The following is a 26,569-nucleotide window of genomic DNA, read 5'->3' as shown; positions in this document are numbered from 1 at the left end:
ACTGAAATATGATAAAAAATGGTAAATTTAATTCAATGTTAGGAATAAACTATTTCTATCAACAACAGAAAACGTCAGAAAACATAAACAAATGCTGATAAAAGGAAAAAGATATTTAATCAACTATTTTACTTTTCTCTCATATTTGTAAATAGTAATCTATTCATATGCAGATATTCTTTTGTCGTGGCTATATTTATTTATTCATCTATTTATTTCTTTTTTTTACTTATTCTGTGAGGATCGGTGAGATTTTTTTTTCTCAATAACATATACACATATTTATGTAAACAAAAATAAAACAATATACATGTATCAATTAGATTTAAAGGCATCTTTCCCTTCGATGAATCACATGAATCTAAAGATCTCCTATTATAGAACATATCATTTTTGACGCCCTTAGACAACCATAATTTATAAACGATTTTAAAGCATAAAAAGATCTTTGACAAATATTCGCTCATCAGAATTGAGAGTATTGTGAATGCGGAACTGTGTTACAGCTAGAGATGGCCATTAGTTACAGAAGTAGAACATAAGTAAAACTGTAACAGTAACTCTAATTCCTTGAATGCAAAAGGTACAGAAAAGCAATAATATTCTTATAACTTCAATGCACTTTTTCACACGAAAGTATGTATAAAAGTGCGTAAATTTGTAAACAAACTATCATTGTTTCGAATATGAAACGAAAAACATTTATGTAAATAAAAACGGCCAATCATATACTTTAGAAATAAATTGCAATCATATTATGGTAAATTGACAAAAAATAGATAATACCTAAATCTTTAATTTTCAATACTTACTTGCAATGTACAAGATGATTGTATTCAACCTTACTAACGTCTGTACGCGTGGTTTTTAAAAGAACTTTCATTTTTATTTGAAATATATAAATGCAAGCTTTGTAACAGCTTGACTCATTAAACGGTAAATTGATACCAAACTGGATAGAACAAATGCAATACAAAGTTCAAAATGTCTAGTGATTTGTCTTATTTACATTCATTCAGTAAGTTTATATTACAGAATATATTATAACAATACATGTTTTGCAAACAAGACAAATGTAAATTGAAATGAAATAGCATATTGATTAACAATGTTTTCTTATAATATCTATACTTATAGATTAAGGCATATTGCCAAAAAACTACAAAATGCCTGCACCAGGGTACTTACACCTTTGGTATTTCAACACAGGTGAGATTTTGCCCAAAGGTATAAATGAATTTTAACTGATAAGTTATTATTGTGTAATTAATCAAAAACCTACTTTCATTTTCGATAAACAAGCCCGAAATAGCAAAAATGAAAGTAAGGTGGTGAACACGCTTTGGCGGATCCATATCAGGGATAGTCTTTATCAAAATATATACTTGCAATTAAATAAAACTGAATGATTATGTATAGAGTAAATATATTTACTGTGAGCCTACTTAGAGAATATATAAAGTTAAGATTTGACAAATGTTGAATAAATAAAATAAGTCATTTCGTTTCTTTAGTAGGCGATTTTAGTTTTGATACTCATTCACTTGCGAAGCACGACCGCTGGTGAGAGAATGGGATAGAACTTTCCAGAACGGGGTGACCAAGAACGCGGATTGACTAATTAACGAAAAGTGTAGGACGAGTTCATCATGCATCGCAGGCAGATACCTTGGATCGTACTTTGGCTAATACGAAAAGTTAATAAATAAAATGGAACAATTAAAACGATATAAGAATTAATGGAAAGAACTTTCCAGAACGGGGTGCCTAAATTGACATCATGGTGGAAAGTGTAGGGCAAGTAACCATTGGGCAGACACTTTGAATCTGACAACTTTGGTTTGAAACTATGCATACAAAGGGATAATAATGCATAACCTAGCATGTTTTAATTTCATAATTTGTGTGTATCACGACAGATTGGTCGTAAAACTTAAATATTAATAGGTAAACATGAATGATTAATGAACAGATTGTTGTATTCTACGTCTATATGAATAAATTATGTATGCATAAAACGGGAAGTTTAATGGGAATCCCCCCCCCTCCAAATTGTTTTTCAAAACAGTATTTTATCTGAAATTCTTATTTGGATTTTTGAGATGGTTCACGGTTTGTTCTTGTCATTTTTTCTTTGGAACAGTAATAGACTCTATATTGAAAATTGACCTAAAGAACCAAATTTAGAGAGAGAGAATGACACTAAATTTAATACGCATTCACTAGTTTGAAATAAATACAATAAAAAGGGGTTTTTTTCAGTCAGCTGGGACAAACAGGATTAAGACCACGTACATGTATATATTATCCATTTCAGTTTAGATTTTCCATCCCTGACCTCTCCTCTAAATATCAAACAATGCAGTTTGTTTTTTATTTCGATTTAAAAGAATAGGACAAAGTATTTACAAAAATGAACCCAAAGAAATAGTTGAACATATTAAGCATTATATCATAATGTGTCAAAACTGTGAGACATATTATATGACGAATCCATAGTTATGTTGACACCCCCCCCCCCCATAATTTTCATTGCTATTGGAGAGGTAGTTCAAATATTAAGGCCGCGATATGTTGATCCATCTCCTACAATTTGTACCTCCAATTCCCATTGGAGACGGTGTTCAAAATATTAAAGCTGCGGTATATTGACCCCCATCCATTTTTCTGTGTTATTAGAGAGGGGGTTTTAAATAGTATGGCCGCAAATATTGACCCACCCTCCCCTTCTATTTCCAATTCCCATTGGAGATGGGGTTCACAATACATGTTTTATGGTCGCAATATTTTGAACCCCCCCCCCCCCCCACCAATTTTCAATCCAATTTGTTTAACCTTCCTCATATTTCCAATGTCAATGGAGAGGGGGTTCAAAATATAATGATCTCGATATATTGAACCCCCTTCTAATTTTCATTGCTATTGGAGAGGGAGTTTAAAATATTATTACTGCGATTTTTGACCCTCCCCCCTGCAATTTCCATTTCCCATTAGAAAGGGGGTTCAAAATACTATGGTCGCGATATTCTGAACACACCTCTATTTTTTTACTGCTCTTGGATACGGGGGTCAAATATAATACTTTTTTTTCAGTGCTACTGGAGAGGGGGTTAAAAATAGTATGGCCGCAAACATATTTAACCCCCCTCCGATTTCTTATTCCAATTAAAGAGGGGGTTAACAATACATGTATATGTATTATGATCGCAATGTTTTGCCCCCCCCCCCCTAATTTCATTGCTATTGGAGCCCCTCTCCAATCAAAATATTATGGCCGTGATATTTTGACCCCCCTCCTATTTCCAATTTCAATTGACGAGGGGGGTAAAAATATTATGGCCCCGATATTATGAACCCCCTTCTATTTCCAATTCACATTGGAGAGGGGGTTAATAATATTATGGCCGTGATATTTTGAGCCTCCTACCTATTTCCAATTTCCATTAGAGAGGGGTTCAAAATATTATTGCCCTGATACTTTGAACGCCCCTTTATTTTTCATTGCTCTTGGATAGGGGGTCAAAATATTATGGCCGCGATATAATGAAACCCCTCCTTCTTTCAATTTCCTTTGTAGAACGGGTTCAAAGTATTTTGGCCACGATATTTTGAACCTACCTCTTTTTTTCAGTGCTATTGGAGAGGGGGTTCAAAATATTATGACCGTGATATTTTGAACCTCCTACCTATTTCAATGCCTGTTGGAAAGGGGTTTCAAAATATTCTTCAATAGCAAAAAAATTAGAGGGGGTTCAAAATATCGCGGCAAAACTAATTTGAATTTCCTCTCAAATTGCAATGAAAATCAGAGCAGGGTTCAAAATATCGTGGCCATAAGTTATTGAACCCGGGGTTCAATATTATATGGTGGGGGGGGGGTCAATATATTGATGCAATATTATGAACCCGTGTTCAGTATATCATGTTGTTCAAAATATTTTATGACACCGGAATGCAAAGACATTTATTGATTCTTAACATTTTTTTACTTTCCTAGTTCCGCAAAAGATCCGAACCCGAACGGGTTTTGACTGTAAACACTTGTGCACCACAAGGTATGTTTCTTTAGATTATCATTCAAAATTGCAGTATCATGACAAATATACCAAGATTTAGCTGAAAAAAATGCTACGTTTTCGAAGGTGCTAAAATGCCACACATATTACTATAGTTACTACTCAACAACGGCTCGTGCCATTACAATGATGCAATTTTGCTGGGATTGCATTGTTATATACTATTAAATCACAAAATAAATTTACCGAAGCATAGCATGTTTGTTCATAAAAAAAGATTTGAAATTTTCTACAAGATCTTTGCGACTTTATATCATATTATGTCCTACTAGATAACTTAGTCTCCCTTTTTTTTAATAAAATCAAATTCTACATCTTTACTACAAACGTTTTAGTTAAGTAAGAAAAGTGTATACTTCTAACAGGTCTATAGTTTTTAAAATTTCTTGACAATCATACTGCATGTTGTATTCTAGAAATGTGAAATCAGATCAGAAATTCATTTCATGGAACTTTTGAGTTACGTACAATTTGTGCATGTTGTCACTAGTATTATCCCGGCTTGAACTCAATAAAAAACTCTAATCACACAAAACAGAATGTCAATTGCTTTATGACATTAAAAAACAAGTTGTTTTTAAGTATGACATCAATGCTCTAATTGGTGTTGATATCAAACAGTAGTTAAATTTGGCTTTTAATAATTGAACAACTTGCTTGAACTTTTTCATGATATTGTCGTCTAACGAAATGACAGGTCGTGCGCAATTTGCTATGATGAGCTCATTATGACAAATATATTAGATGTACAAAATTTGCTCAACTTGAAGTTAAATATTCAAATTTTCCATTTGTAATTTAGTTACCCTTACATGAAAGTTTTCGACAATATTTATTTTGCATGATCATCAACAGGTTCAGATCTAAAGAAAGATTTTGAACATACCTTTGAGAGTTTTGACCGTCACTGTTTAATCATAAATAGCAATTGAACTCATTTTGTCCATACTAAATTATTTTAACACAAAATCAACCCGTTACCTTTTATTACTTTCTTTTAAAAAAACAACATGAGAGTACTATTTTTCGTCTTATGGAAGCCTTCAATTTTTGTGTAGCATGTTATGATACAAATTTACAGTTTAAAGAGGAAGGAAACTAAAAATATGTTGTTCAATAAATCAATTAATTATCATCTTCTATAATTGTAAATCGTATTTATTTTCATTAAAAACCCCGGAACAATGAATAAATCAAGAAAATCGATCGCTTAATTTAAATTTCCCGCCGCCATAAGGGCTGCCATTGAACTTTAATATATGAGGTCACAACATCTATTCCGGTTTGTCTTATCAACATAACTTCAGTATTTATTTAGTAAATCATGATATTCGCTCTAAATGACAAGTTCTGGAAAATTTGAAACAATATTGATTTGAGACCGTTCTTTTACCTTTGCAAACTACAAACTAACGTCCAATGGAGCATGTTCGTTGAAATCTAAAAGCGGAGGTTAGTGTCGGAGAAATCTCCGCGTAAAGGTGGAAATTGTCAACGGATGCTAAGTATCATAGAAAATGTCTGCCGTCGTTATTTCGACATGGTAATTCCGACTTTAAAGAATGAATTTTAAACATCCCGATTACAATTATAACATTTATTCAGTTAGCGAAGAACTTGACTTGGAATAAAAAATTTAATCGATGTCGCTTTCAACTTTAAATGATAGCAGATTAACAGCTGTCATTTACTTTAAAAAATGCATATATTTATGCATACAATGATACATGTATTTATTCTTTAGATTGACGTGTGAACTCAAACAATATCAATTTTGTTTAGTCGATTATTTGAGTAACAGAAAGGCATAAACCAGCATTAATTATATTCAGAGCACTGTGTACATTCATTTGTATATGTAAACCAAACCGGAATAGATGGTGTGAGGTCAAAATAATTATTTTTTTTTTTGTTTTTAATACGAAAGAGTTCTACATCATGTCAGCCTCCAGTAAATACGATTTCTCCAACTTCAAACGTTCATTAAAGCTAAATTACGTATTTCATTTTCAAAACAGCATGACCACATGTGATAATTTTTACCACTTAATTAAAATAAATAAATTTTGTTTTTGACTTTCCTTCCCCTTTAAAGCCAGAAAAAGACGTACATTGATGATAAATGTCAGCTGACCCATTATAAACTGCAATCCCGACTTTATCTCTTTTATGTAGCTTCAGTACCGACATTTTGCTACAAGATCGCCAATTATTGGACTTTCCAGAGTAGCAGTGACTCCATGATTTGAACTGGTCATTAACGGCGAGTGCAGTGAGGGCATACAAGCCTTCCCATGCAAGAACTGTCCATTCAAAAACGTAGATTCCGCCGCTAGGGACCGTAAAGACTCCAGTAGATGTGTCATATCCCGATCCTTGGTTTAGATTAACAGTATCAAAAACAACTCGGCCTTGGGTTGCAAGGTTCCTTATATTTTTTTCCAATCGAGCATCAAAGGAAATCCCTAATTCAAAAAGGGGTTTATATTTTTTAAAGATATAGATAATTTTTTCATACAAAGTAGTGAGAGGGTGATTAATGTACATACCTATCTTTGTATCATTTCCACAGCTGTTTTTCACAAATCCGACAGCAATGCAAGTTTCTTGAACGCTTTTATAATCCTCTCGGAAAAGTTTCAAGCCTGGTTTCGGTGACACTTTTTCACACTGTGCCCAAAATACTGAGAGCCAAAGGAAAGCTAGAGCCAACAACATACTGAAATCTGATCAGAGATGTACATATATTAATAACCAAATAGACAAAACCTCAAACAACTCAAAACCATTGACGGGAAACAGACATATTTCTTCTTTCTTTCTTTTTAACTTCAATATACAACCTTAAGAATGTTAGTAATAATGTTCTAGTAAAATAAAAATTAAATGAATTATGCTATACTGAACAGAAAATTTTAAAAGATGTTAATACTAGTAAGCAAGCTTTTTAGAAGATCAATGTTTAGCAGTTTTGAATAGAGAGGATAACAAACTTGTGATATATATTAGATTAATTATTCAAAAACATTTTCCTAAAAAACTTTCTGTTTGAAATTCATAGCAAATCACAAACAATAGAAGACTCTATAACAACGACTTTTTTTTATAAATTCTCCACTCAGAAACATTGAGATCAATTTGACTATGAGCGACTATACTTTATGGTTGTAGGTATTGAACAGCTAAGAATATAGTTCTTTCAAAGCAAAAAGTAAAGAAAAGAGCATATAAAATGAACATATCTAAAAGAGCAAAGTGCGGTGAATTTGCAAACAAACAAAGATGTTACTGCTACGAGTATGGAACAAAACCTTTCTTGTAAAATTAAACATAAGGATCATCTAGTTCAGGTTATATATAATGAGGAAAAGAAGGGGGCCATATTTCAAAAATATTCCTCAATACTTACATACAATGATCATTATCTCTTTTATGTAGCTTCAGTACCGACATTTTGCTACAGGATCTTCAACTATTGGACTTTCCAGAGTAGCAGTGACTCCATGATTTGAACTGGTCATAAACGGCGAGTGCAGTGAGGGCATACAAGCCTTCCCATGCAAGAACTGTCCATTCGAACACATAGATTCCGCCACTAGGGACCGTGAAGACTCCAGTAGATGCATCATATCCCAATCCTTGGTTCAAATTAACTGTATCAAAAACAAGTCGGCCTTTGATCGCAAGGTTCCTTATATTTGCTTTCCCAGTTGAGCATCAAAGGCAATCCCTTATTCAAACAAGAGGCCCATGGGCCACATCGCTCACCTGAGGAACAATAGGTATGATAAAATCAGCTTAATGGAGTCATAATACAAACTATCTGGACAATGTACAATAATACATGTTGATCCTGTATAAATAAAATCCATTTTTCCCCTGGATATTCTTATGTTTATAATCATTAGTCCCTTTTCTAACAGGATGATTTTATAGTCACATCATATGTTGAGTATTGCAGTTCTCAAAAAGATCCTTAACAATTGTTTATATATGGGATATAAACGTACATAAACTCTGAACCTTCTTATGAGGCCAAAGAATTGTCCTGGGGCCAAAGTCTTAACAATTATAAAGAATCATCTGGCTGATTAATTTCTGAGAAGAAGATTTTTAAAGATTTACCATATATATTCCTATGTTAAACTTTGGCCCCCCATTGTGGCCCACCCTACCCCTGGGGATCATGATTTTCACAACTTTGAATTTACACTACGCTGAGGACGCTTCCACACAAGTTTAAACTTTTCTGGCTGATTAGTTTCTGAGAAGAAGATTTTTAAAGATTTACTCTATATATTCCTATGTAAAACTTTGACCTACCATTTTGGCCCCACCCTACCCTCGGGGGTCATGATTTTCACAACTTTGTATCTACACTACCTGAGGATGCTTCCACACAAGTGTCAGCTTTACTGGCTGATTAGTTTCTGAGAAGAAGATTTTTAAAGATTTACTCTATATATTCCTATGTAAAACTTCGATCCCCCATTGTGGCCCCACCCTACCCCCGGGGGGTCATGATTTTCACAACTTTGAATCTACACTACCTGAGGATGCTTCCACACAAGTGTCAGCTTTACTGGCTGATTAGTTTCTGAGAAGAAGATTTTTAAAGATTTACTCTATATATTCCTATGTAAAACTTCGATCCCCATTATTGTGGCCCCACCCTACCCCTGGGGATCATGATTTTCACAACTTTGAATCTTCACTACCTGAGGATGCTTCTACTCAAGTTTCAGCTTTTCTGGCTGATTAGTTTCTGAGAAGAAGATTTTTAAAGATTTACTCTATGTATTCCTATGTAAAACTTCGACCACCCATTAAGTCCCCACCCTACCCTCGGGGGTCATGATTTTCACAACTATGAATCTACACTACCTGAGGATGCTTCCATACAAGTTTCAGCTTTCCTGGTCTTATGGTTCATGAGAATAAGATTTTTAAAGATTTACTCTGTATATTCCTATGTAAAACTTCGACCCCCCATTGTGGCCCCATCCTACCCCGGGGGGGTCATGATTTTCACAAATTAGAATCTACACTACCTGAGGATGCTTCCACACAAGTTTCAGCTTTCCTGGTCTTATGGTTCATGAGAAGAAGATTTTTAAATATTTACTCTATATATTCCTATGTTAAACTTCGACCCCCCATTGTGGCCCCACCCTACCCTCGGGGGTTATGATTTTCACAAATTAGAATCTCCACTACCTGAGGATGTTTCCATACAAGTTTCAGCTTTCCTGGTCTAATGGTTCAGGAGTAGAAGATTTTTAAAGATTTACTCTGTCTATTCCGATGTAAAACTTCGACCCCCCATTGTGGCCCCATCCTACCCCCGGGGGTCATGATTTTCACAAATTAGAATCTCCACTTACTGTGAATGCTTCCACACAAGTTTCAGCTTTCCTGGTCTTATGATTCATGGGAAGAATATTTTTAAAGATTTACTCTATATATTCCTATGTTAAATTTCGACACCCCATTGTGGTCCCACCCTACCCCCGGGGGTCATGATTTTCACAACTTTGAATTTACACTACCTGAGGATGCTTCCATACATGTTTCAGCTTTCCTGGTCTTATGGTTCATGAGAATAAGATTTTTAAAGATTTACTCTGTATATTCCTATGTCAAACTTCGACCCCCCATTGTGGCCCCATCCTACCCCGGGGGGGTCATGATTTTCACAAATTAGAATCTACACTACCTGAGGATGCTTCCACACAAGTTTCAGCTTTCCTGGTCTTATGGTTCATGAGAAGAAGATTTTTAAATATTTACACTATATATTCCTATGTTAAACTTCGACCCCCCCATTGTGGCCCCACCCTACCCTCGGGGGTCATGATTTTCACAAATTAGAATCTCCACTACCTGAGGATGTTTCCATACAAGTTTCAGCTTTCCTGGTCTTATGGTGCAGGAGTAGAAGATTTTTAAATATTTACTCTATATATTCCTATGTAAAACTTCGACCACCCATTAAGTCCCCACCCTACCCTCGGGGGTCATGATTTTCACAACTATGAATCTCCACTACCTGAGGATGTTTCCATACAAGTTTCAGCTTTCCTGGTCTTATGGTTCAGGAGTAGAAGATTTTTAAAGATTTTCTCTGTCTATTCCGATGTAAAACTTCGACCCCCCATTGTGGCCCCATCCTACCCCCGGGGGTCATGATTTTCACAAATTAGAATCTCCACTTACTGTGAATGCTTCCACACAAGTTTCAGCTTTCCTGGTCTTATGATTCATGAGAAGAATATTTTTAAAGATTTACTCTATATATTCCTATGTTAAATTTCGACCCCCCATTGTGGTCCCACCCTACCCCCGGGGGTCATGATTTTCACAACTTTGAATTTACACTACCTGAGGATGCTTCCATACATGTTTCAGTTTTCCTGGTCTTATGGTTCATGAGAATAAGATTTTTAAAGATTTACTCTGTATATTCCTATGTCAAACTTCGACCCCCCATTGTGGCCCCATCCTACCCTGGGGGGGTCATGATTTTCACAAATTAGAATCTACACTACCTGAGGATGCTTCCACACAAGTTTCAGCTTTCCTGGTCTTATGGTTCATGAAAAGAAGATTTTTAAATATTTACTCTATATATTCCTATGTTAAACTTCGACCCCCCATTGTGGCCCCACCCTACCCTCGGGGGTCATGATTTTCACAAATTAGAATCTCCACTACCTGAGGATGTTTCCATACAAGTTTCAGCTTTCCTGGTCTTATGGTTCAGGAGTAGAAGATTTTTAAAGATTTACTCTGTCTATTCCGATGTAAAACTTCGACCCCCCATTGTGGCCCCATCCTACCCCCGGGGGTCATGATTTTCACAAATTAGAATCTCCACTTACTGTGAATGCTTCCACACAAGTTTCAGCTTTCCTGGTCTTATGATTCATGAGAAGAATATTTTTAAAGATTTACTCTATATATTCCTATGTTAAATTTCGACCCCCCATTGCGGTCCCACCCTACCCCCGGGGGTCATGATTTTCACAACTTTGAATTTACACTACCTGAGGATGCTTCCACACAAGTTTCAGCTTTCCTGGTCTTATGGTTCATGAGAGGAAGATGATTTTTAAAGATTTACTCTATATATTCCTATGTAAAACTTTAACACCCCATTGTGGCCCCACCCTACCCCCAGGGATAATGATTTTCACAACTTTGCATCTACACTACCTGAGGATGCTTCCACTTAAGTTTCAGCTTTTCTGGCTGATTAGTTTCTGAGAAGAAGATTTTTAAAGATTTACTCTATATATTCCTATGTAAAACTTTGACCACCCATTAAGGCCCCACCCTACCCTCGGAGGTCATGATTTTCACAAATTAGAATCTCCACTACCTGAGGATGCTTCCACACAAGTTTCAGTTTCCCTGGCTTTATGGTACATGAGAAGAAGATTTTTAAAGATTTACTATAAATATATCTATGTTAAATTTCGACCCCCCATTGTGGCCCCACCCTACCCCCAGGGATAATAATTTTCACAACTTTGAATCTACACTACCTGAGAATGCTTCCACACAAGTTTCAGCTTTCCTGGTCTTATGGTTCATGAGAAGAAGATTTTTAAATATTTACTCTGTATATCCCTATGTAAAACTTCGACCCCCCATTGTGGCCCCATCCTCACAGGATGAATGACCATCTTTAAGTCCTCCTTAAAGATAGCTTAAAGGTGTTTAAAGGTAGCTTAAAGACGATCTTTAAGCCACCTTTAAGCTACCTTTAAGCTATATGTATTGCTTAAAGGTGGCTTAAAGAAAGCGTAAAGATGGCTTAAAGGCAGCTTAAAGACTATCTTTAAGCCACCTTTAAGCCACCTTTAAGGACAACTTATAGGTCCTTAATGTCCAAACTTCTTTAAGCCACCTTTAAGCCACCTTTAAGCTACCTTTAAGCCACCTTTAAGCCATTAAAAAAATTTAATTCAATATTGTGCTTAATTTCCAACAAAATGTATTCACTTTATGAAAGAAAAGGTATTAAAACGGTTTTTGTTCTAGAAAGAAACATGAAAAAAAAAACACCAAAAAAAAAACGGCCGCGGTGAGATTTGAACCCGGGACCCTTAGTTTACTAGCATCACCACACATCCTCTGCGCCACGGCAACTTACATATTCATAAGCGTTTTTATATCCTATATATCAGTGGATATTGAATCACTGTATTGAATGTGTTTACTTGAAAAGATTTTGACAAACCATTCAGTTTGTAACAATCAATTATATCTAATTTATAAATTACATGCATGCATGTATTTAGAATGAAATACGGAACTTGGTCTTCAGTGAACAAAAATATATTATACCTAAATGGAAACCGTTAGGTTCACTACAGTAGTCTTCAGTTCTTAGTTAATAAATTTAAACCGAGTAGATATACGTAATTCATCTAATTTATAGCTATAAAAATGTAAGAAAGAAAATGAAATCATTTCTTTTATTAAATGCATTGATACTATTAGGGTATTTGTTCAATTTCCCGCAATTTCCCGGTTTTCATGATCGCGGCGCCGTTCCAATATGTTTAAATATTTACATGTAATTGTATGTACAGGATTTTTAAACTATCAATTCTATAACAACAAAATTACCAATTACCGGTGACGTATTTATTGCATGTGGCAATTGCAAATGACTTGTACATACAATTGTATGATGTGCCAGGCCGGGTATATTTGACATATTTACCCTTATACATATATTTAAATAATCAACCCCTATTTATGATCACCGGTACATTAATTAATTAGCCTCAAGATTTTACTCTTTCATACATGTATCGTTAATTTGTAGACGTAACATATTTGAAACCCAGAGCTAGGAAATAATACTTTGAAAATGAATTACAAATGTAAATTAACTTTTATTCACTAGACTTATCGTATACTCGTACATACTAAGATTCAACGCCTTTAGAAACCCTGACGTGCACCTGGGCACACAACACACCTGTTGTGTATATCTTGTATATTCTGTGTTAGTTCCAGGGGTTTTCTTAAGTTGGACAAACAATAGACTTTAATTAGATATACACAAACATGCACCTGGGCACACGACACAACTGTTGTGTATATCTTGTATATTCTGTGTTAGTTCCAGGGGTTTTCTTAAGTTGGACAAACAATAGACTCTAATTAGATATACACAAACGAACAAAACTATGTCTAGACAAACAAAGCAGTAATATCCTGCCCGATATAACAAAGGCAGTTGAGAGTCTTTTCATCTTTAACATGTATCTAGCAGATCTAGAGTTAGAAACAATGAAAATTGAAAAAAAAAAATACAAACCTTAAACCGATTAACAAATTAAATCATGCATTTTTGGTTCATTAGGGTTTTCCGTTTTCAACGGAAAACCCTTCTGTTATTCTACGGTTTCTTTTTCTTTATTATTATACTTTTTTTTCTTTTTCTGACTTTTTTGGAGCGTTATTTCTCAGAAACTATTCAACCGATTTACACCAAATTTTTAGGAGTTATAAGGCATCAATGTCGCTACTGATTATTAAAATTTCAAATGATTACGTCACTTCCGGTTTCATATACGGTCGATTTTGTAAATTTTTAAGGGTCATTTTGTCCACGCATCTCCTCTGAAACTAATCATGATAAAAGCTTGAAATTTGCAGGGATTGTAGATGAATGTCTGTAGATTTCCCTCCATGCTTCCAATTGCGAAAAATGCGCAAGGCCTAGAAGTTCGCCTGAACCTGAAAATAAGCACCAAATTTTTTCACAAAATTTTCGCACATTTTCCGTAATATCTTTTGACGTATAAATATTTTGTTAAAACATGTAATGCAAAAGCTGTTTCAATTTGCACGGGCTTTTATTTGATATCAAGAAAAAGGGGCTGGCCCCTCAAATTAGGGGCCAAGAGGGCTCTAAAGTCTATTTGCAATAACTTTTTAGTGAACAATAATTTGTTATCAATTATAGAAGCAAAAATGTTCATTGTACAGCTGTTTATCTATACAGTACCATACTTAAGTCATATATTACGTAATTAGGGGTTTCAAGGGGCCAGAAGTTCAAAACTTTGATCATTAATATCTTAAAAAGGAGAAATATTTTGAAAGGCAATGTAGAACAAAAGTTGTTCAAAATAATTTTTTGTACAACATGCTACCTTAAATGTTTTTGTTTATGACCCCATTTAGGAGTTAAAGGGTCGGCCCCTAAAACACATTTGTACAGATATCTCAAGAACGGTAAACATTTTGTGAACACTTCTTAAACAAAATATGTTTATATTTACAAGACCTTTCATTTGATGTCAAGAAAAAGGGGCTGGCCCCTCAAATAAGGGGCCAAGAAAGCTCTAATGTCTTCTTACAATAACTCTTTACTGAACAATATTTTGTTATTAATTATAGAAGCAAAAATGTTCATTGTACAGCTGTTCATCTATACATTACCATACCTAAGTCATAAATTACATAATTAGGGGTTTCAAGGGGCCAGAACTCAAAACTCTTATCATTCATATTTGAAAAAGGAGAAATATTTTTAAAAGCAATGTAGAACAAAAGTTCTTCAAAATAATGTTCTTAACAATATGATACCAACAATTTTGTTGTTAGTGGCCCCGGTAAGGGGTTAAAGGGTCGGCCCCTAAAACGCATTTGTACAGATATCTGGAGAACGGTTTACAATTCATAAACACTTGTAGAACAAAATATGTTTATATTAGCGAGACCTTTTATTTGATATCAAGAAAAAGGGGCTGACCCCTCAAATTAGGGGATAGAAGGGCTACTAAGTCTTTTCATAATAACTCTTTTCTGACCAATAATTTGATATTAATCATCAAGCAGCAAAGAAGCTTTTATTAAGTTTAATTTAAAACCGAAACCCGTTTTAAAATCGGACGATGCATTACAGAGATATCGGGGTTTAAAAAATTGTTTTTTCCGGAAATTTTGATTCCGCGTCCTTGGTTTAAAAAATAGCGTAATGTTTAAAGTATAATTAACTCGTACCAAAAATAATTGTTAATTCGTACTTAAACACATTCGGATTTTTTTAAAAAGTCGTTCTTGAAATCGGAAAGGTGTTTGCAAAGTCGTACATAAAATCATTCGTATTTTGTTAAGTCGTACCAGGAATAAATCGATTTTTTCATCTTTTATATTTTAGTTACTCTTGTTATTGGTTTAAGAGATCTGCTTCTTACAGGAACTTCCAGCTTTACTTCCGACATTCACGGAAAACCCACTCGTTGCTTTGCAACGAGCTTTGCTCTAGTTATCTTTATTTTGTTTAATAACCAGATGAACAGAGAGAGAGAGAGAGAGAGAGAGAGAGAGAGAGAGAGAGAGAGAGAGAGAGAGAGATTTTTTTCACCGATTAATTTATAATAGGAAACAAACATACTTTAATTAGTTTTATGCACATATTAAGATACAGAGACTGCGCTCACCCCTACAATAATTTTGAAACCCCCAAAAAATTATAAAGAATTTTATAACGGCAATCTGTGTCCATCGGAGCGGTGCTGATGATAGCGATCTGTGTTTAATGGAGCGACGATTAAAACCGCCTGGAACCCCCCCCCCTTCCTTGGAAATTATATTATCACTCGGATGACCCCCTCCCATCTCTATAAAAGAGCTTTTGCATTTAATATATGTTTTTATTGTTCAGCTTGATCAATATTAACTTAAAGGCCACTTAAAGACAGTGTAAAGGCAGTGTAAAGAGAGCGTAAATGCCACTTAAAGATGCTTAAAGGTGGCTTAAAGGTAGCTTAAAGAAGTTTGGACATTAAGGACCTATAAGCACTTGCTTAAAGGTGACTTAAAGGTGGCTTAAAGGTTGTATAGCCTTTTAGCTCCTTTAAGTCACCTTTAAGCCACCTTTAAGGACTTGCTTAAAGATGGTTTTTCGCCCTGTGCCTACCCCTGGGGGTCATGATTTTCACAAACTAGAATCTACACTACCTGATGATGCTTCCACACAAGTTTCAGCTTTCCTGGTCTTATGGTTCATGAGAAGAAGATTTTTGAAAATTTCTCGAAAATTTTCATAAATTCCTAATTATCTCCCTTTGCAAAAGGGCGTGATCCTTAATTTTCACAAATTTAAATCCCCTTAGGCTAAGGATGCTTTGTGTTTAGTTTGGTTGAAATTGGCCCAGTGGTTCTTGAGAAGATGTTGAAAATGTGAAAAGTTTACAGACAGACGGACAGACAGACAGACAGACAGACAGACAGACAGACAGACAGACGGACGACAGACAAAATGTGATCAGAATAGCTCACTTGAGCTTTCAGCTCAGGTGAGCTAAAAAGGAGTGTCAAAATGTTATTTAAAGCCACTACTTAAATACATTTGTATGTAGTCCACTGAGGTTTTTTTATACACATTGTTTCATGTAATATAATCCAGAAAGAATGCAGATAATCGTAAATGGCAAATAGGAGGCAGTAATATTTGATTTGATTCTAAAGTTTAAAATCAATCTTCTAGTTTCCGTTTGGTTATCTATATGATGAATAAAGCGTTATTAGACCACACAGATAAAGTTAATTTTTCGTATATAGTAGTGAAAGATATAATAATGTTTATACCTATCTTTGTACCATTTCTACAGCTTTTTTTCACAAATCCGCACAACATTAAATCTATTCCCAATATTTTATTGCTATCATACAGAATAAAGATTTCTTGTCTGTTGTTATGCAAATGCGTTTAAAAATCTTTGGCGATCAATTTCAGTTTCAAACACAGAGAGGAAGTGCAGATTCGCGGTTTTTTATATATATTTGTCCTTTTGTAGTACTCTGTCTGTCTCTCTCTTTCTGTCTCTCTCTCTCTCTCTCTCTCTCAATGACTTTTATTGCAAAAATTATATGTTATTCCTCTACACATATCATACTTTTTGATACAACGAGTGTTTATTTACAGTTTGTAGTCAGAAAAAGACGAAAATGTTGAGTGTATGACAGCTTGTCCTCTGAAAACTGCAATTCATACTTTATCTTCTTCTTGAAGCTTCAGTACCGCTATTTTGCTACAAGATCGAGCAGACTTTCCAGAATCGCATTAATTCCATGACAGAAACCCTTCGTTCAAAGTGAGTGTGGTGTGTGCATTTGATCCTTGCCATGGAAGAATTGTCCAGTCGAACATGTATATTCCACCTCTAGGAGCTGTGGATTCCGGTAGACGCGGTATATCCCAATCCTTGGTTCGAAACGACTGTATTAAATACAACCCGTCCCTTAACGGCAAGATTTTTAATGGATGTTCCCACTCGCGCATTAAAAGCACAAACCCGATCATCTAAAATAAAAGTTATGTGCATGGAAATCCTAGTAAATGTTATTGTTTAATTGCTAAACAACGTAAATTACAGTTCAAATTGTATTTCAAAGCATTGTTTCAATTTTATTTTGATGGAGATTTTTTAACATTATTATATAAAAGTTAATCAATGCATGTTTAAAATAAACTTTCCTCTGGATTATTGAAAATAACGATGCATGATTTGTTGTTTTGTGCTTTAACCTAATATTTCCGCTTTTGTTTAGGCAACAACAAAATTCAATTACTTGAAAAGTAGTACCAAAGTACACAAGTTAGATTTCATACATATAATTAAAAAAATAAATAGTGTAAGTACCGTGTTTGTGTCATTTCTACAATTTTTTCTCACAAATATAATGGCAAAGCAAGTCTCCGCAACACTTTTGTAATCCTCTTGAAAAATATTCAAGCCTGGTTTAGGTTACACTTTATCACACTGTCCCCATTGTACTATGAGCGACAAGATAATAATAGCCAAACACATTCTGAAATGTGATCAAAGATTGTATAACTTAATTCAACGTTATGATTTTAAAACAATATTAACTTTATCAACAGCTAAAAGAAAATAGAAAACAATAACAATATGATGTGTTGGTAAAAGGAAACAGGAAAATATTTTATTATTATTTTATATAGACTTTTTTCACCTTATTCTGTAATCTGAAAAACAAATATTTTATTGATGTGCAGACAAATAATCGCTACTGACCAGACAATCTAAACATTCAAGCAGATAATAATGAAAAATATCTTGTCAAAGATCAATGTTGTGCAGTTTCGAAATAAAAAATAGAATAAGAAAGTACAATAGGTAGATATAAGAGCTGGACATTTAAGATTAAAAGATGGTATGAATCATCGGAATATATTTCCTTATAAAAACACTACTTTATTAACCATAGCAAACAACAAACAAGAGAAGATTTTATAGCAGTAAACAATCATCAACATTAAGAGTAGTTTGAAAAAGGACAAGAATGTTGCAACATACGCCTGTCTGTTAAAGGCAGTACTCGTTGGACATTGGTTGTATGTAAATAACATAGGTAAATATAGTAATCCCTTAAGTGCAAATATTCTAGAAAGGCATATCTTTGTTATGAATTCAATAAACTGTGTAACACAAATATACCAGTATATAAAAGAAAAAAGGTTTTAAAAACAGGCTCAAATATAATTGCTACGAAACAAAACCCGGGGTTTTTTGTAAATTGAAAGTAAATTGAAAAACGAGGAATCCTCTTGTTTAGAGATAACGAACAGAAAAGAAAAATATTTCGAATATTTTCAATTAAATTTCTTTTTTGCAAAATACATACGTCTTATAGCACTAATATAATGGTGAGCAATTAAAAATAGACAAAAAATGGACGGTCAGTCTTTAAAAAAGTATACTTCAATACTTACATGAAATATGCAAGTCGACTATACTCAAACTGAAAAAGGTGTGTATGATTTTATGTAAAACGATCACATGTATATACTAGAGTATAAGTTTAACCCTGGTTACAGATTGCTAATTAGTTTGTACTTCAATATCTAAAATAATTTTTAAAAGTTTAATATATATCCAAAAGATTAAATATCCTGTTTTACACTTATCCTATAAATTTAAAATTACAAACATATGACACTATAGCAAACAAATCAAATGTAGTTTTGAATTTTAAAATAAATTGTATTTCATTTTGACCCTGTATGATAATATGTTTATTGTAGACAGCATTTGAAATATATCTATTACACAAACATCACTTATCGTAAACATGTAAATATGAAGAATTCATAAGAGTAAATATTAAATTTACAAATAGACATATTTTGAATATTTTTCTTGCACCGGTGAAAGAGATTCAAAATTCACAATAAGACAATAAATACATAGCATACAAACAAAGGAGGTAGTAAATTGTCTTACTTTGGAAATGAGATATAGTCCAATACACAAAATCAAAACTTACATGCAAACTTTAACAAAGGTAAAATAATTATACAATCTTAAAAAAGGTACAAAATGGTTTTTTTTTAAATTGAGATTACAATAAGATGTTAAAGATAACTATGAAAAAATGTAAATTGAACTTTAAATTGATTGATCAATAGTTAGTTTTTTAGTATTCAAATGATTTTAAATCTTATTTTTTTTTCAAAAGGCATTTTTAGGATCTTTACCACCATTTGTTTCAACTGTTAAACGCCATTTAAAGAGTCATGGGAAGTAACTCCAGTAACAGAATATTTAATCAATGTGTCATAGGACATGCATTTCAGACAAGCTCTTTCATGTTCTTGAATTGAGTCCCGTCAGCTATATAGAATACATTATTATTTTCACACAGGTATGTATTTTATCTTTTATAATCACGTTTAATTCACCAAAACCTTAAGTGTATAATGATATTTTAAAGCATTATTAACACTTAACGGGATTCTACTTTCGGTCTACATTCGGTGTCAAAGCCTACGCAGTTTGTGTGCCTTTATGACTTTGGGTGTTGTTGAATCGCTTCAAAAACAGTCAACATGCGTTTTTATTATGTAACTACTATCATTAAATGTGCCTTAAGAAATTATTTACATGAAAATGTTATCTTTGCGATGATTATTGAAATTATTTAAAAGTAATTCAAACATCGAACGAATAATCTATAAATATGTAAATATGACTAAGTTTGGCACGGCACCAATTTCATTGTTTGTGCATTTATGTTCAACCTCTTCGTTAGTAAGGCGAAAAATCAAGTTTCTCTCATTCGATATTTAAATCATAATCACAAAGCGTTTAAAATCTGACGTATTGGCAACCATTACTGCACAATGTATATAAAGAAATAGTTAGATTTCCATTATGTATTTTTCATACACTTATCTTTATATCTGCTCATTTGTTATACTTAAGTTACACATAAATATAAGACTTCAATATTTATTTGTAGAGCAGCCATGGAGCAACGTTCTACAGCCCAGGATGTGCACAGATGTGACCTTTGTGAGACCATAGTACATAGCTACTGCGACTTTTGTCATGTAAACCTCTGTAAGCCTTGCATAGGAGAACACATCTCAGATGGATATGACAAACATAAAATAGTCCCATTCAAGGACCGAAGATCAACCCTCATTTATCCAAAATGTAAAGAGCATGTTCACAAGAATTGCAAATTTCAGTGCAAGGATTGCGACATTTCTGTTTGTTCCTCGTGCATGGCATCTGAACAGCACAGAGGGCATATATTTACAGAAGTGTTGGTAGTATATAAGGAAAGGAAAACAATTGTTGAAAATGATATTAAAAAACTCGAAAATCTTATTTCTCATACATATAAAGAAACATCAGTCTATCTTGAAATGCAACTTGATACCCTGGAAAGAATGTATGAGGAACTTACAGCAGAAATCACCAGGCATGGAGAGCAATGGCACAGAGAAATCGACATCATTATAAAGGAAAGGAAAACTGAAATCAGGGAGACTAAAGAGAGACACAGACACGTGTTAAAGACACATTTGGATATGATCAAACAACAACAGGAATCGATGAAGAAAGATTTATTGGAATTAAGGGATATCAGGAAATCGAATGAAGTGTCTCAGACCCTTGAATACAGCTCAGAGATCAGCAGAATCAGCGAGCGTTCACCAAAGGTGAAGGTAACACTGCCAACATTCAAATCAGCGCCAATAGACCGCGAACAGCTGCTTTTTTTATTTGGACATATCACCAAAATGTCTATCATGGTCCTTCTCGGTCCCTTTTCATAAGTCAGTTTTCCACTAAATTGCTATATATATTTATGAATTCAACTATAAAATGAATATACTCCTTCTGTTTTCATTAACTGTTTTGTGTTTTAAATTGTAATCATACAGTGGGTTTTACTTTTATCTAAATGTATTTACTACACCTGTAGCAAACACGCACGAACGTACTCGTATGGTTGTTTTCGTAAAACTCATGAAATACAATATTCTGATTATTTGGCTATTTGAAATAATCAGTTTAAGTAAAGTTGATATGCTTACATTTAAAATGTGAAATAGTCCTTAACAATAGTATATATTAGTGAGGAAATTGTCTATATACCAAAAAGTTTGAACGCATGCAGTTAATAAACACCCTTGATAGTGATACATGGAGAGATTTTTGCGTTTTAATTCATAATATCTATGATGTAACTAAATCCTGAGATATCTTTGCAATTTTCTTAGATAGCAAACATGGGTTTTTTTAACAAGTTCTTTATGCCTCTTGCTAGCTCTTAACGCAACGTACATATGTAGTTAGAAATATTCTAGAGTTCTGTGGTTGCCCTATTATGATTAGTCTGTTCGATCGACATCACTTGTTTGGACCTGTTTCTCTATTCTCCTGACTCAATCTAGCGCATACTTCACCCTCACAGAGTGCCTTTCAATAAAGGAGGTGCTGTATCAATTTCTAAATTAAACGTTTAGGTCATAGTAGACCCACGAGTAATTTCATTGCCATTACATATTTCCTCCACTTAGCCCAATCTGTATCATAATTTTCTTATATAGAGTCCAATGAATTACAAAGTTAATGGTCATATCATTTATCTCTCTGAAATTCAGTTTTGAGCCATATGCCCCATCTTGTTTAGACACTACCAAAAGATTGGCTTAGGTTAGGTGTGTTACAAAAACATGACATTGGTATTCGCAATCTTTACATAATTGTAAAATGCATTTGAATATTATATACGGATAAATTACACCCTACGACTTCAAATACTCATATTTTTGCCATTCGATTCCTTTTTGATTGAAAATATTTTTTTGCGTAAACGTAAAAAAAAAATTTATGGAATTGTAAATCAAAATGAAGCGTGCAGAAATTTAATCCACAAGAGGGAAAAAAAATAAATGTTTATTTCATTATGATGTTCTAAAAATTTACATTTTTGTATTGTTATACATGAATGGTATAAAAGTTCTGATTTTTTAATAATATATTTTAGTTATTGATGATTTTGTAGTCAATATGTGAATCCATATGATATTTTTCATTATTAAATTGAATTCAATTTCATTGATTAATTTTGAATAAGTTTTTCGATGGCTTGCAAAGGGGGGAGGGTACATATGGTGGGTCTATTTTCCCTAATTTATAACAGTCATTTAAAATATTTCGATCACCCTGCGTTTCGTTGTTTTTTTTTAAATTCATATTTTTTTTTATGGTCATGAAAAATAAAAAAAAAATTAAATGCTTTCTTTGGTGATTCATGCGGGATATGAAGGTGGCGAGATTACAGAAGAAATACATAACCCGCGTTATGAAGCAATTTATGTATTTTTTTTTTTTTTTTTTTTTTTTTTTTTTTTTTTGCGATGATCGCTACCATCATAACCTGCCTGAATCATCAAAGAAAGCATTTTATTTATTATATTTACATCTACATGTATCTTTTAATAAATGTACATCAGTACGTTAGATTAAAGACAAAGCCAAATCAAGCTATGAATTAACTATAGGTTACCGTTAGAAATAGAGGGAGTCGTAATCGGTAGATGTAAATTTGTAAACAATGAAATGAGTTCTTTGATGATTCCTGCAGAATATGAAGATATTGCAGAAGAAACACCTAATCAGTATTATAAAGCGGGCAATGCAAATTTTTTTCTGCTACGTTCATTATTATGCATGAATTATTATGCATGAATTATCAACGGAAGCTTTTATTGTTTATATTTACATCTTTGTTATAAAAAAAAATTTAAAAATTGATCGCAAAAATTATGTAAATTAAGTAAATTATTGTTAATGTATATCAGTACGTCAGAAAAAGAAACAGCCAAACCGTCTTCTATGGGAATTTGAGTCTGACATCCTCACGATTAATTCATGCAGTCCTTGATTTTTCTTAGGTTGATGGTTTCGAAAAATCGATAAACTGGACGTGTAGATTTCAGTTTCTACAGAAGTGATATTTACAATCAATTTCCGTAAGAGATAGAGGGATTCATTGTTGATGGATGTAAATATTTATCTATATGTAGAATGTATTATATATAATTAAGATAATGTGTGACACAATTAATATACTTGTCATACTCTATGAGGGATTTATGCGCATATACATATATTTCTTAATATTTAGCTTTTATAATCGAAGAAAATTAACAAACTGAATATTGATAAACCGAAAATTTTATATAAGTTTTCTAAAACTGTAAACGCTTATTAATTAACGAATCTATCAAACGTGGACCCAGTTGTTGCGTTTTCAACGCCCTTCAGTTTTGATGTTTCGAATCATGCATACGAGGGTTGTTAAAAAAGCTCGCGGACAAAGTGATTTGCGGCAAAATTACGGTGTACTTTGTAGAATGGCCTATGTTTTATTAAATGACTACTAGTTGAAAATAAAAATGCAAAAAATCATATGATTTTGAAGTTGTTTTCAAATGATACAGCGATTTATATTTTGCATGAATTGGATTTAGGGAGCATCATGTCATATTTCCACGACTCAGGACTTCAAACTACTGAAAGGCAATTTAAACCTGTTACTCTTTTTCAAAGTAAACATCTTTTAGTTCACACACTTTTCATGCCATTAACCTATTCATAAAATGCAAGTTCACACCACTATTTGTCAATTTTTTGTATAATGGACGTCTTTTGTGTCATATAGTAGATACTGTCTTCTAGACACTGATACTGGTCGCTATTTTAAAATGGTCATAACACCATATTTTATTTTTAATAAACATTTGTGGGAAGACAATACTTTAGGTCCGAAAATCTCTGTCGACTTTAGACGAAATCCATAGGTGCAAGATCCGGTTTGTATGGAGGGAAGGGTGGTTGCGGTGTTGCAAGAGCTAAAGATATCAATATTTCCATTTTCAAACCTCCAAATCCAATTGTGAGTCCAATTGTAAACCTTTGTCCTATAAAAATAGCAACATCTAAGAACCTTTTGGTCTCCATCGGAGAATTTTTTGCGTGCACACAAAATATAATGACGGCCCAGTGCTCCAAGGTGTGCATTACGTTAAGGTTTTTGACTCATTTTTCTAGCATTGGTCGTCCATATTCGGCGAAAAACATTCAGAAAATTTTCAATTTATTTGAAACTTTCACAAAATGACCTTCATAACTTATCGTGATCGGATATGAAGTATCGTTAATTTAATGTACTTAAACTGTACATTATCTTAATAAGAAAAAATGCGCACAAAATATAAAACAATTAAAAACTGACATGTTCCGTGAAGCATATCTTATCAAAATAATTAATCTGTATATATTTTATGGTGCATTTAAAATAAACAAATCTTTACACATTTCTTAGAAAATGCGTCAAGATTAAATATGAAAAGCTTCGCTGGTATCATGCAATAGTCCGCTCACAATCGATCTTGTCCGCGAACTTTTCTAACGACTTATGTCATATTTTTCAGATTCATATGCCGTTGTATGTGCATGTACATGTGACTATATGTACCTGTGTAATATGCCATAAGAACTTATCAGCGACATGTCAAAGTATATCAGCACTCAAGTTTGGTTTCGTTTTGTTTCATTTCGATTTTATTTCGCACTTTACAATTACTAGTTTTGACCGACACTGTTTAATCATAAATAGCAATTGAACTAATTTTGGCCATGCTAAATTATTTCAACACAAAAACAACCCTTTACCTTTTATTACTTTCTTCACAAAAAAACAACATTAGAGTAAGATTTATCGTCTTATAGAAGCCTTCCATTTTTTTTGTGTAGCAAGTTATGTTACAAAATTACAGTTTAAAGCCAGAAAAAGACGTGTAAAGATAATGAATGTCAGCTGATCCACTAAAAACTGCAATCCCGACTTTATTTCCTTTATGTAGCTTCAGTATCGACATTTTGCTACAGGATCGCCAATTATTGGACTTTCTCGCGGAACAGTGACTCCATGATTTAAACTGGTCATTAACGGCGAGTGCAGTGTGGGCATCTAAGCCCTGCCATGCAAGAACTGTCCAGTCGAACACGTAGATTCCGCCACTAGGGACCGTGAAGACTCCAGTAGATGCGTCATATCCCGATCCTTGGTTTAGAACAACTGTATCAAAAACAACCCGGCCTTTGGTTGCAAGGTTCCTTATTTGTTTTCCCAATCGAGCATCAAAGGCAATACCTAATTTTAAAAAAGGGGGTGTATATTTATTTTTAAAAAATGTCAAAATGATATTTAAAGCCACTACTTAAATATGTATTTCACTGAGGGTTTTTTTTAAATATTGTTTCATGGAATATAATCCAGAAAGAATGCAGAGAATGGTAAATGGCAATAGGAGGCAGTCATACTTGATTTGATTCTATCAATAATGTTTCAAAATTTATCTTCTAGTTTCACTTTATTTTACTATATAATAAATAAAGCATCATTTATCAGACAAGACAGATAAAGATGATTTTTTCATAAAAAGTAGTGAAAGAGTGATTAATGTAAATACCTATCTTTGTATCATTTCTACAGCTTTTCACAAATCCGACAGCAATGCAAGTTTCTTGAACGCTTTTATAATCCTCTCGGAAAAGTTTCAAGCCTGGTTTCGGTGACACTTTTTCACACTGTGCCCAAAATACTGAGAGCCAAAGGAAAGCTAGAGCCAACAACATACTGAAATCCGATCAAAGAAGTACATGTATTAATTAACGAATAAACAAAACCTTAAAACAATCCATTTTTAAACAAAAAATGCGTAGGTGACGGAAAAATAGACAAATCTTTTCTTTCTTTTTTATTTACTTCAATCTGAAACTTGAAGAATGTTAGTAAAGATGTTTTATAGTCAAATTACGTTTTTAAAAATGAATATGCTATACTGAACAGAAAATTTAAAAAGATTTTAATATTAGTAAGAAAGCTGTTTCCAAGATCAATGTTTAGCAGTTTTGAATAGAGAGGATAACAAACTTGTGATATATATTAGATTAATTATTCAAAAACATTTTTATTAAAAACAAAACTTTCTGTTTGAAATCCATAGCAAATCACAAACAATAGAAGACTAACACTATTTACGATTTTTGACATATCTCCACTAAGAAACATTGAGATCAATTTGACTATAACGACTATACTCATTGGCTATTGGTTGTAGGTATAGA

General features: G+C 33.4%; 2 protein-coding genes and 1 pseudogene across 2 annotated transcripts; all 3 read right to left on the bottom strand.

The window, feature by feature from the left end:
* Nucleotides 1–6,007: 6,007 nt before the first annotated feature.
* LOC128174028 (cerebellin-3-like) lies at nt 6,008–6,807 on the bottom strand. Its single transcript, XM_052839672.1, has 3 exons — nt 6,626–6,807; nt 6,154–6,541; nt 6,008–6,065 (listed from the first exon to the last, which is right to left on the bottom strand). Exons 1-3 carry the CDS (start codon nt 6,792–6,794, stop codon nt 6,008–6,010), a joined length of 615 nt encoding a protein of 204 aa, XP_052695632.1. The 5' UTR covers nt 6,795–6,807.
* Nucleotides 6,808–17,028: 10,221 nt separating this feature from the next.
* LOC128171152 (uncharacterized) lies at nt 17,029–17,920 on the bottom strand (annotated as a pseudogene).
* A 7,181-nt stretch (nt 17,921–25,101) lies between these two features.
* On the bottom strand, nt 25,102–26,082 carry LOC128172911 (complement C1q-like protein 3). The gene is made up of 2 exons (XM_052838647.1): nt 25,912–26,082; nt 25,102–25,592 (listed from the first exon to the last, which is right to left on the bottom strand). The coding sequence occupies exons 1-2, from the start codon at nt 26,075–26,077 to the stop codon at nt 25,210–25,212; spliced, it is 549 nt and encodes a 182-aa protein (XP_052694607.1). The 5' UTR covers nt 26,078–26,082; the 3' UTR covers nt 25,102–25,209.
* Nucleotides 26,083–26,569: the final 487 nt, after the last annotated feature.

This window comes from Crassostrea angulata, chromosome 2, assembly GCF_025612915.1.
Source record: "Crassostrea angulata isolate pt1a10 chromosome 2, ASM2561291v2, whole genome shotgun sequence".
NCBI classification, from domain to species: Eukaryota; Metazoa; Mollusca; class Bivalvia; order Ostreida; family Ostreidae; genus Magallana; species Magallana angulata.
Note: the sequence above shows the minus strand (reverse complement) of the source record. Positions and strands in the feature narration are given on the sequence as shown.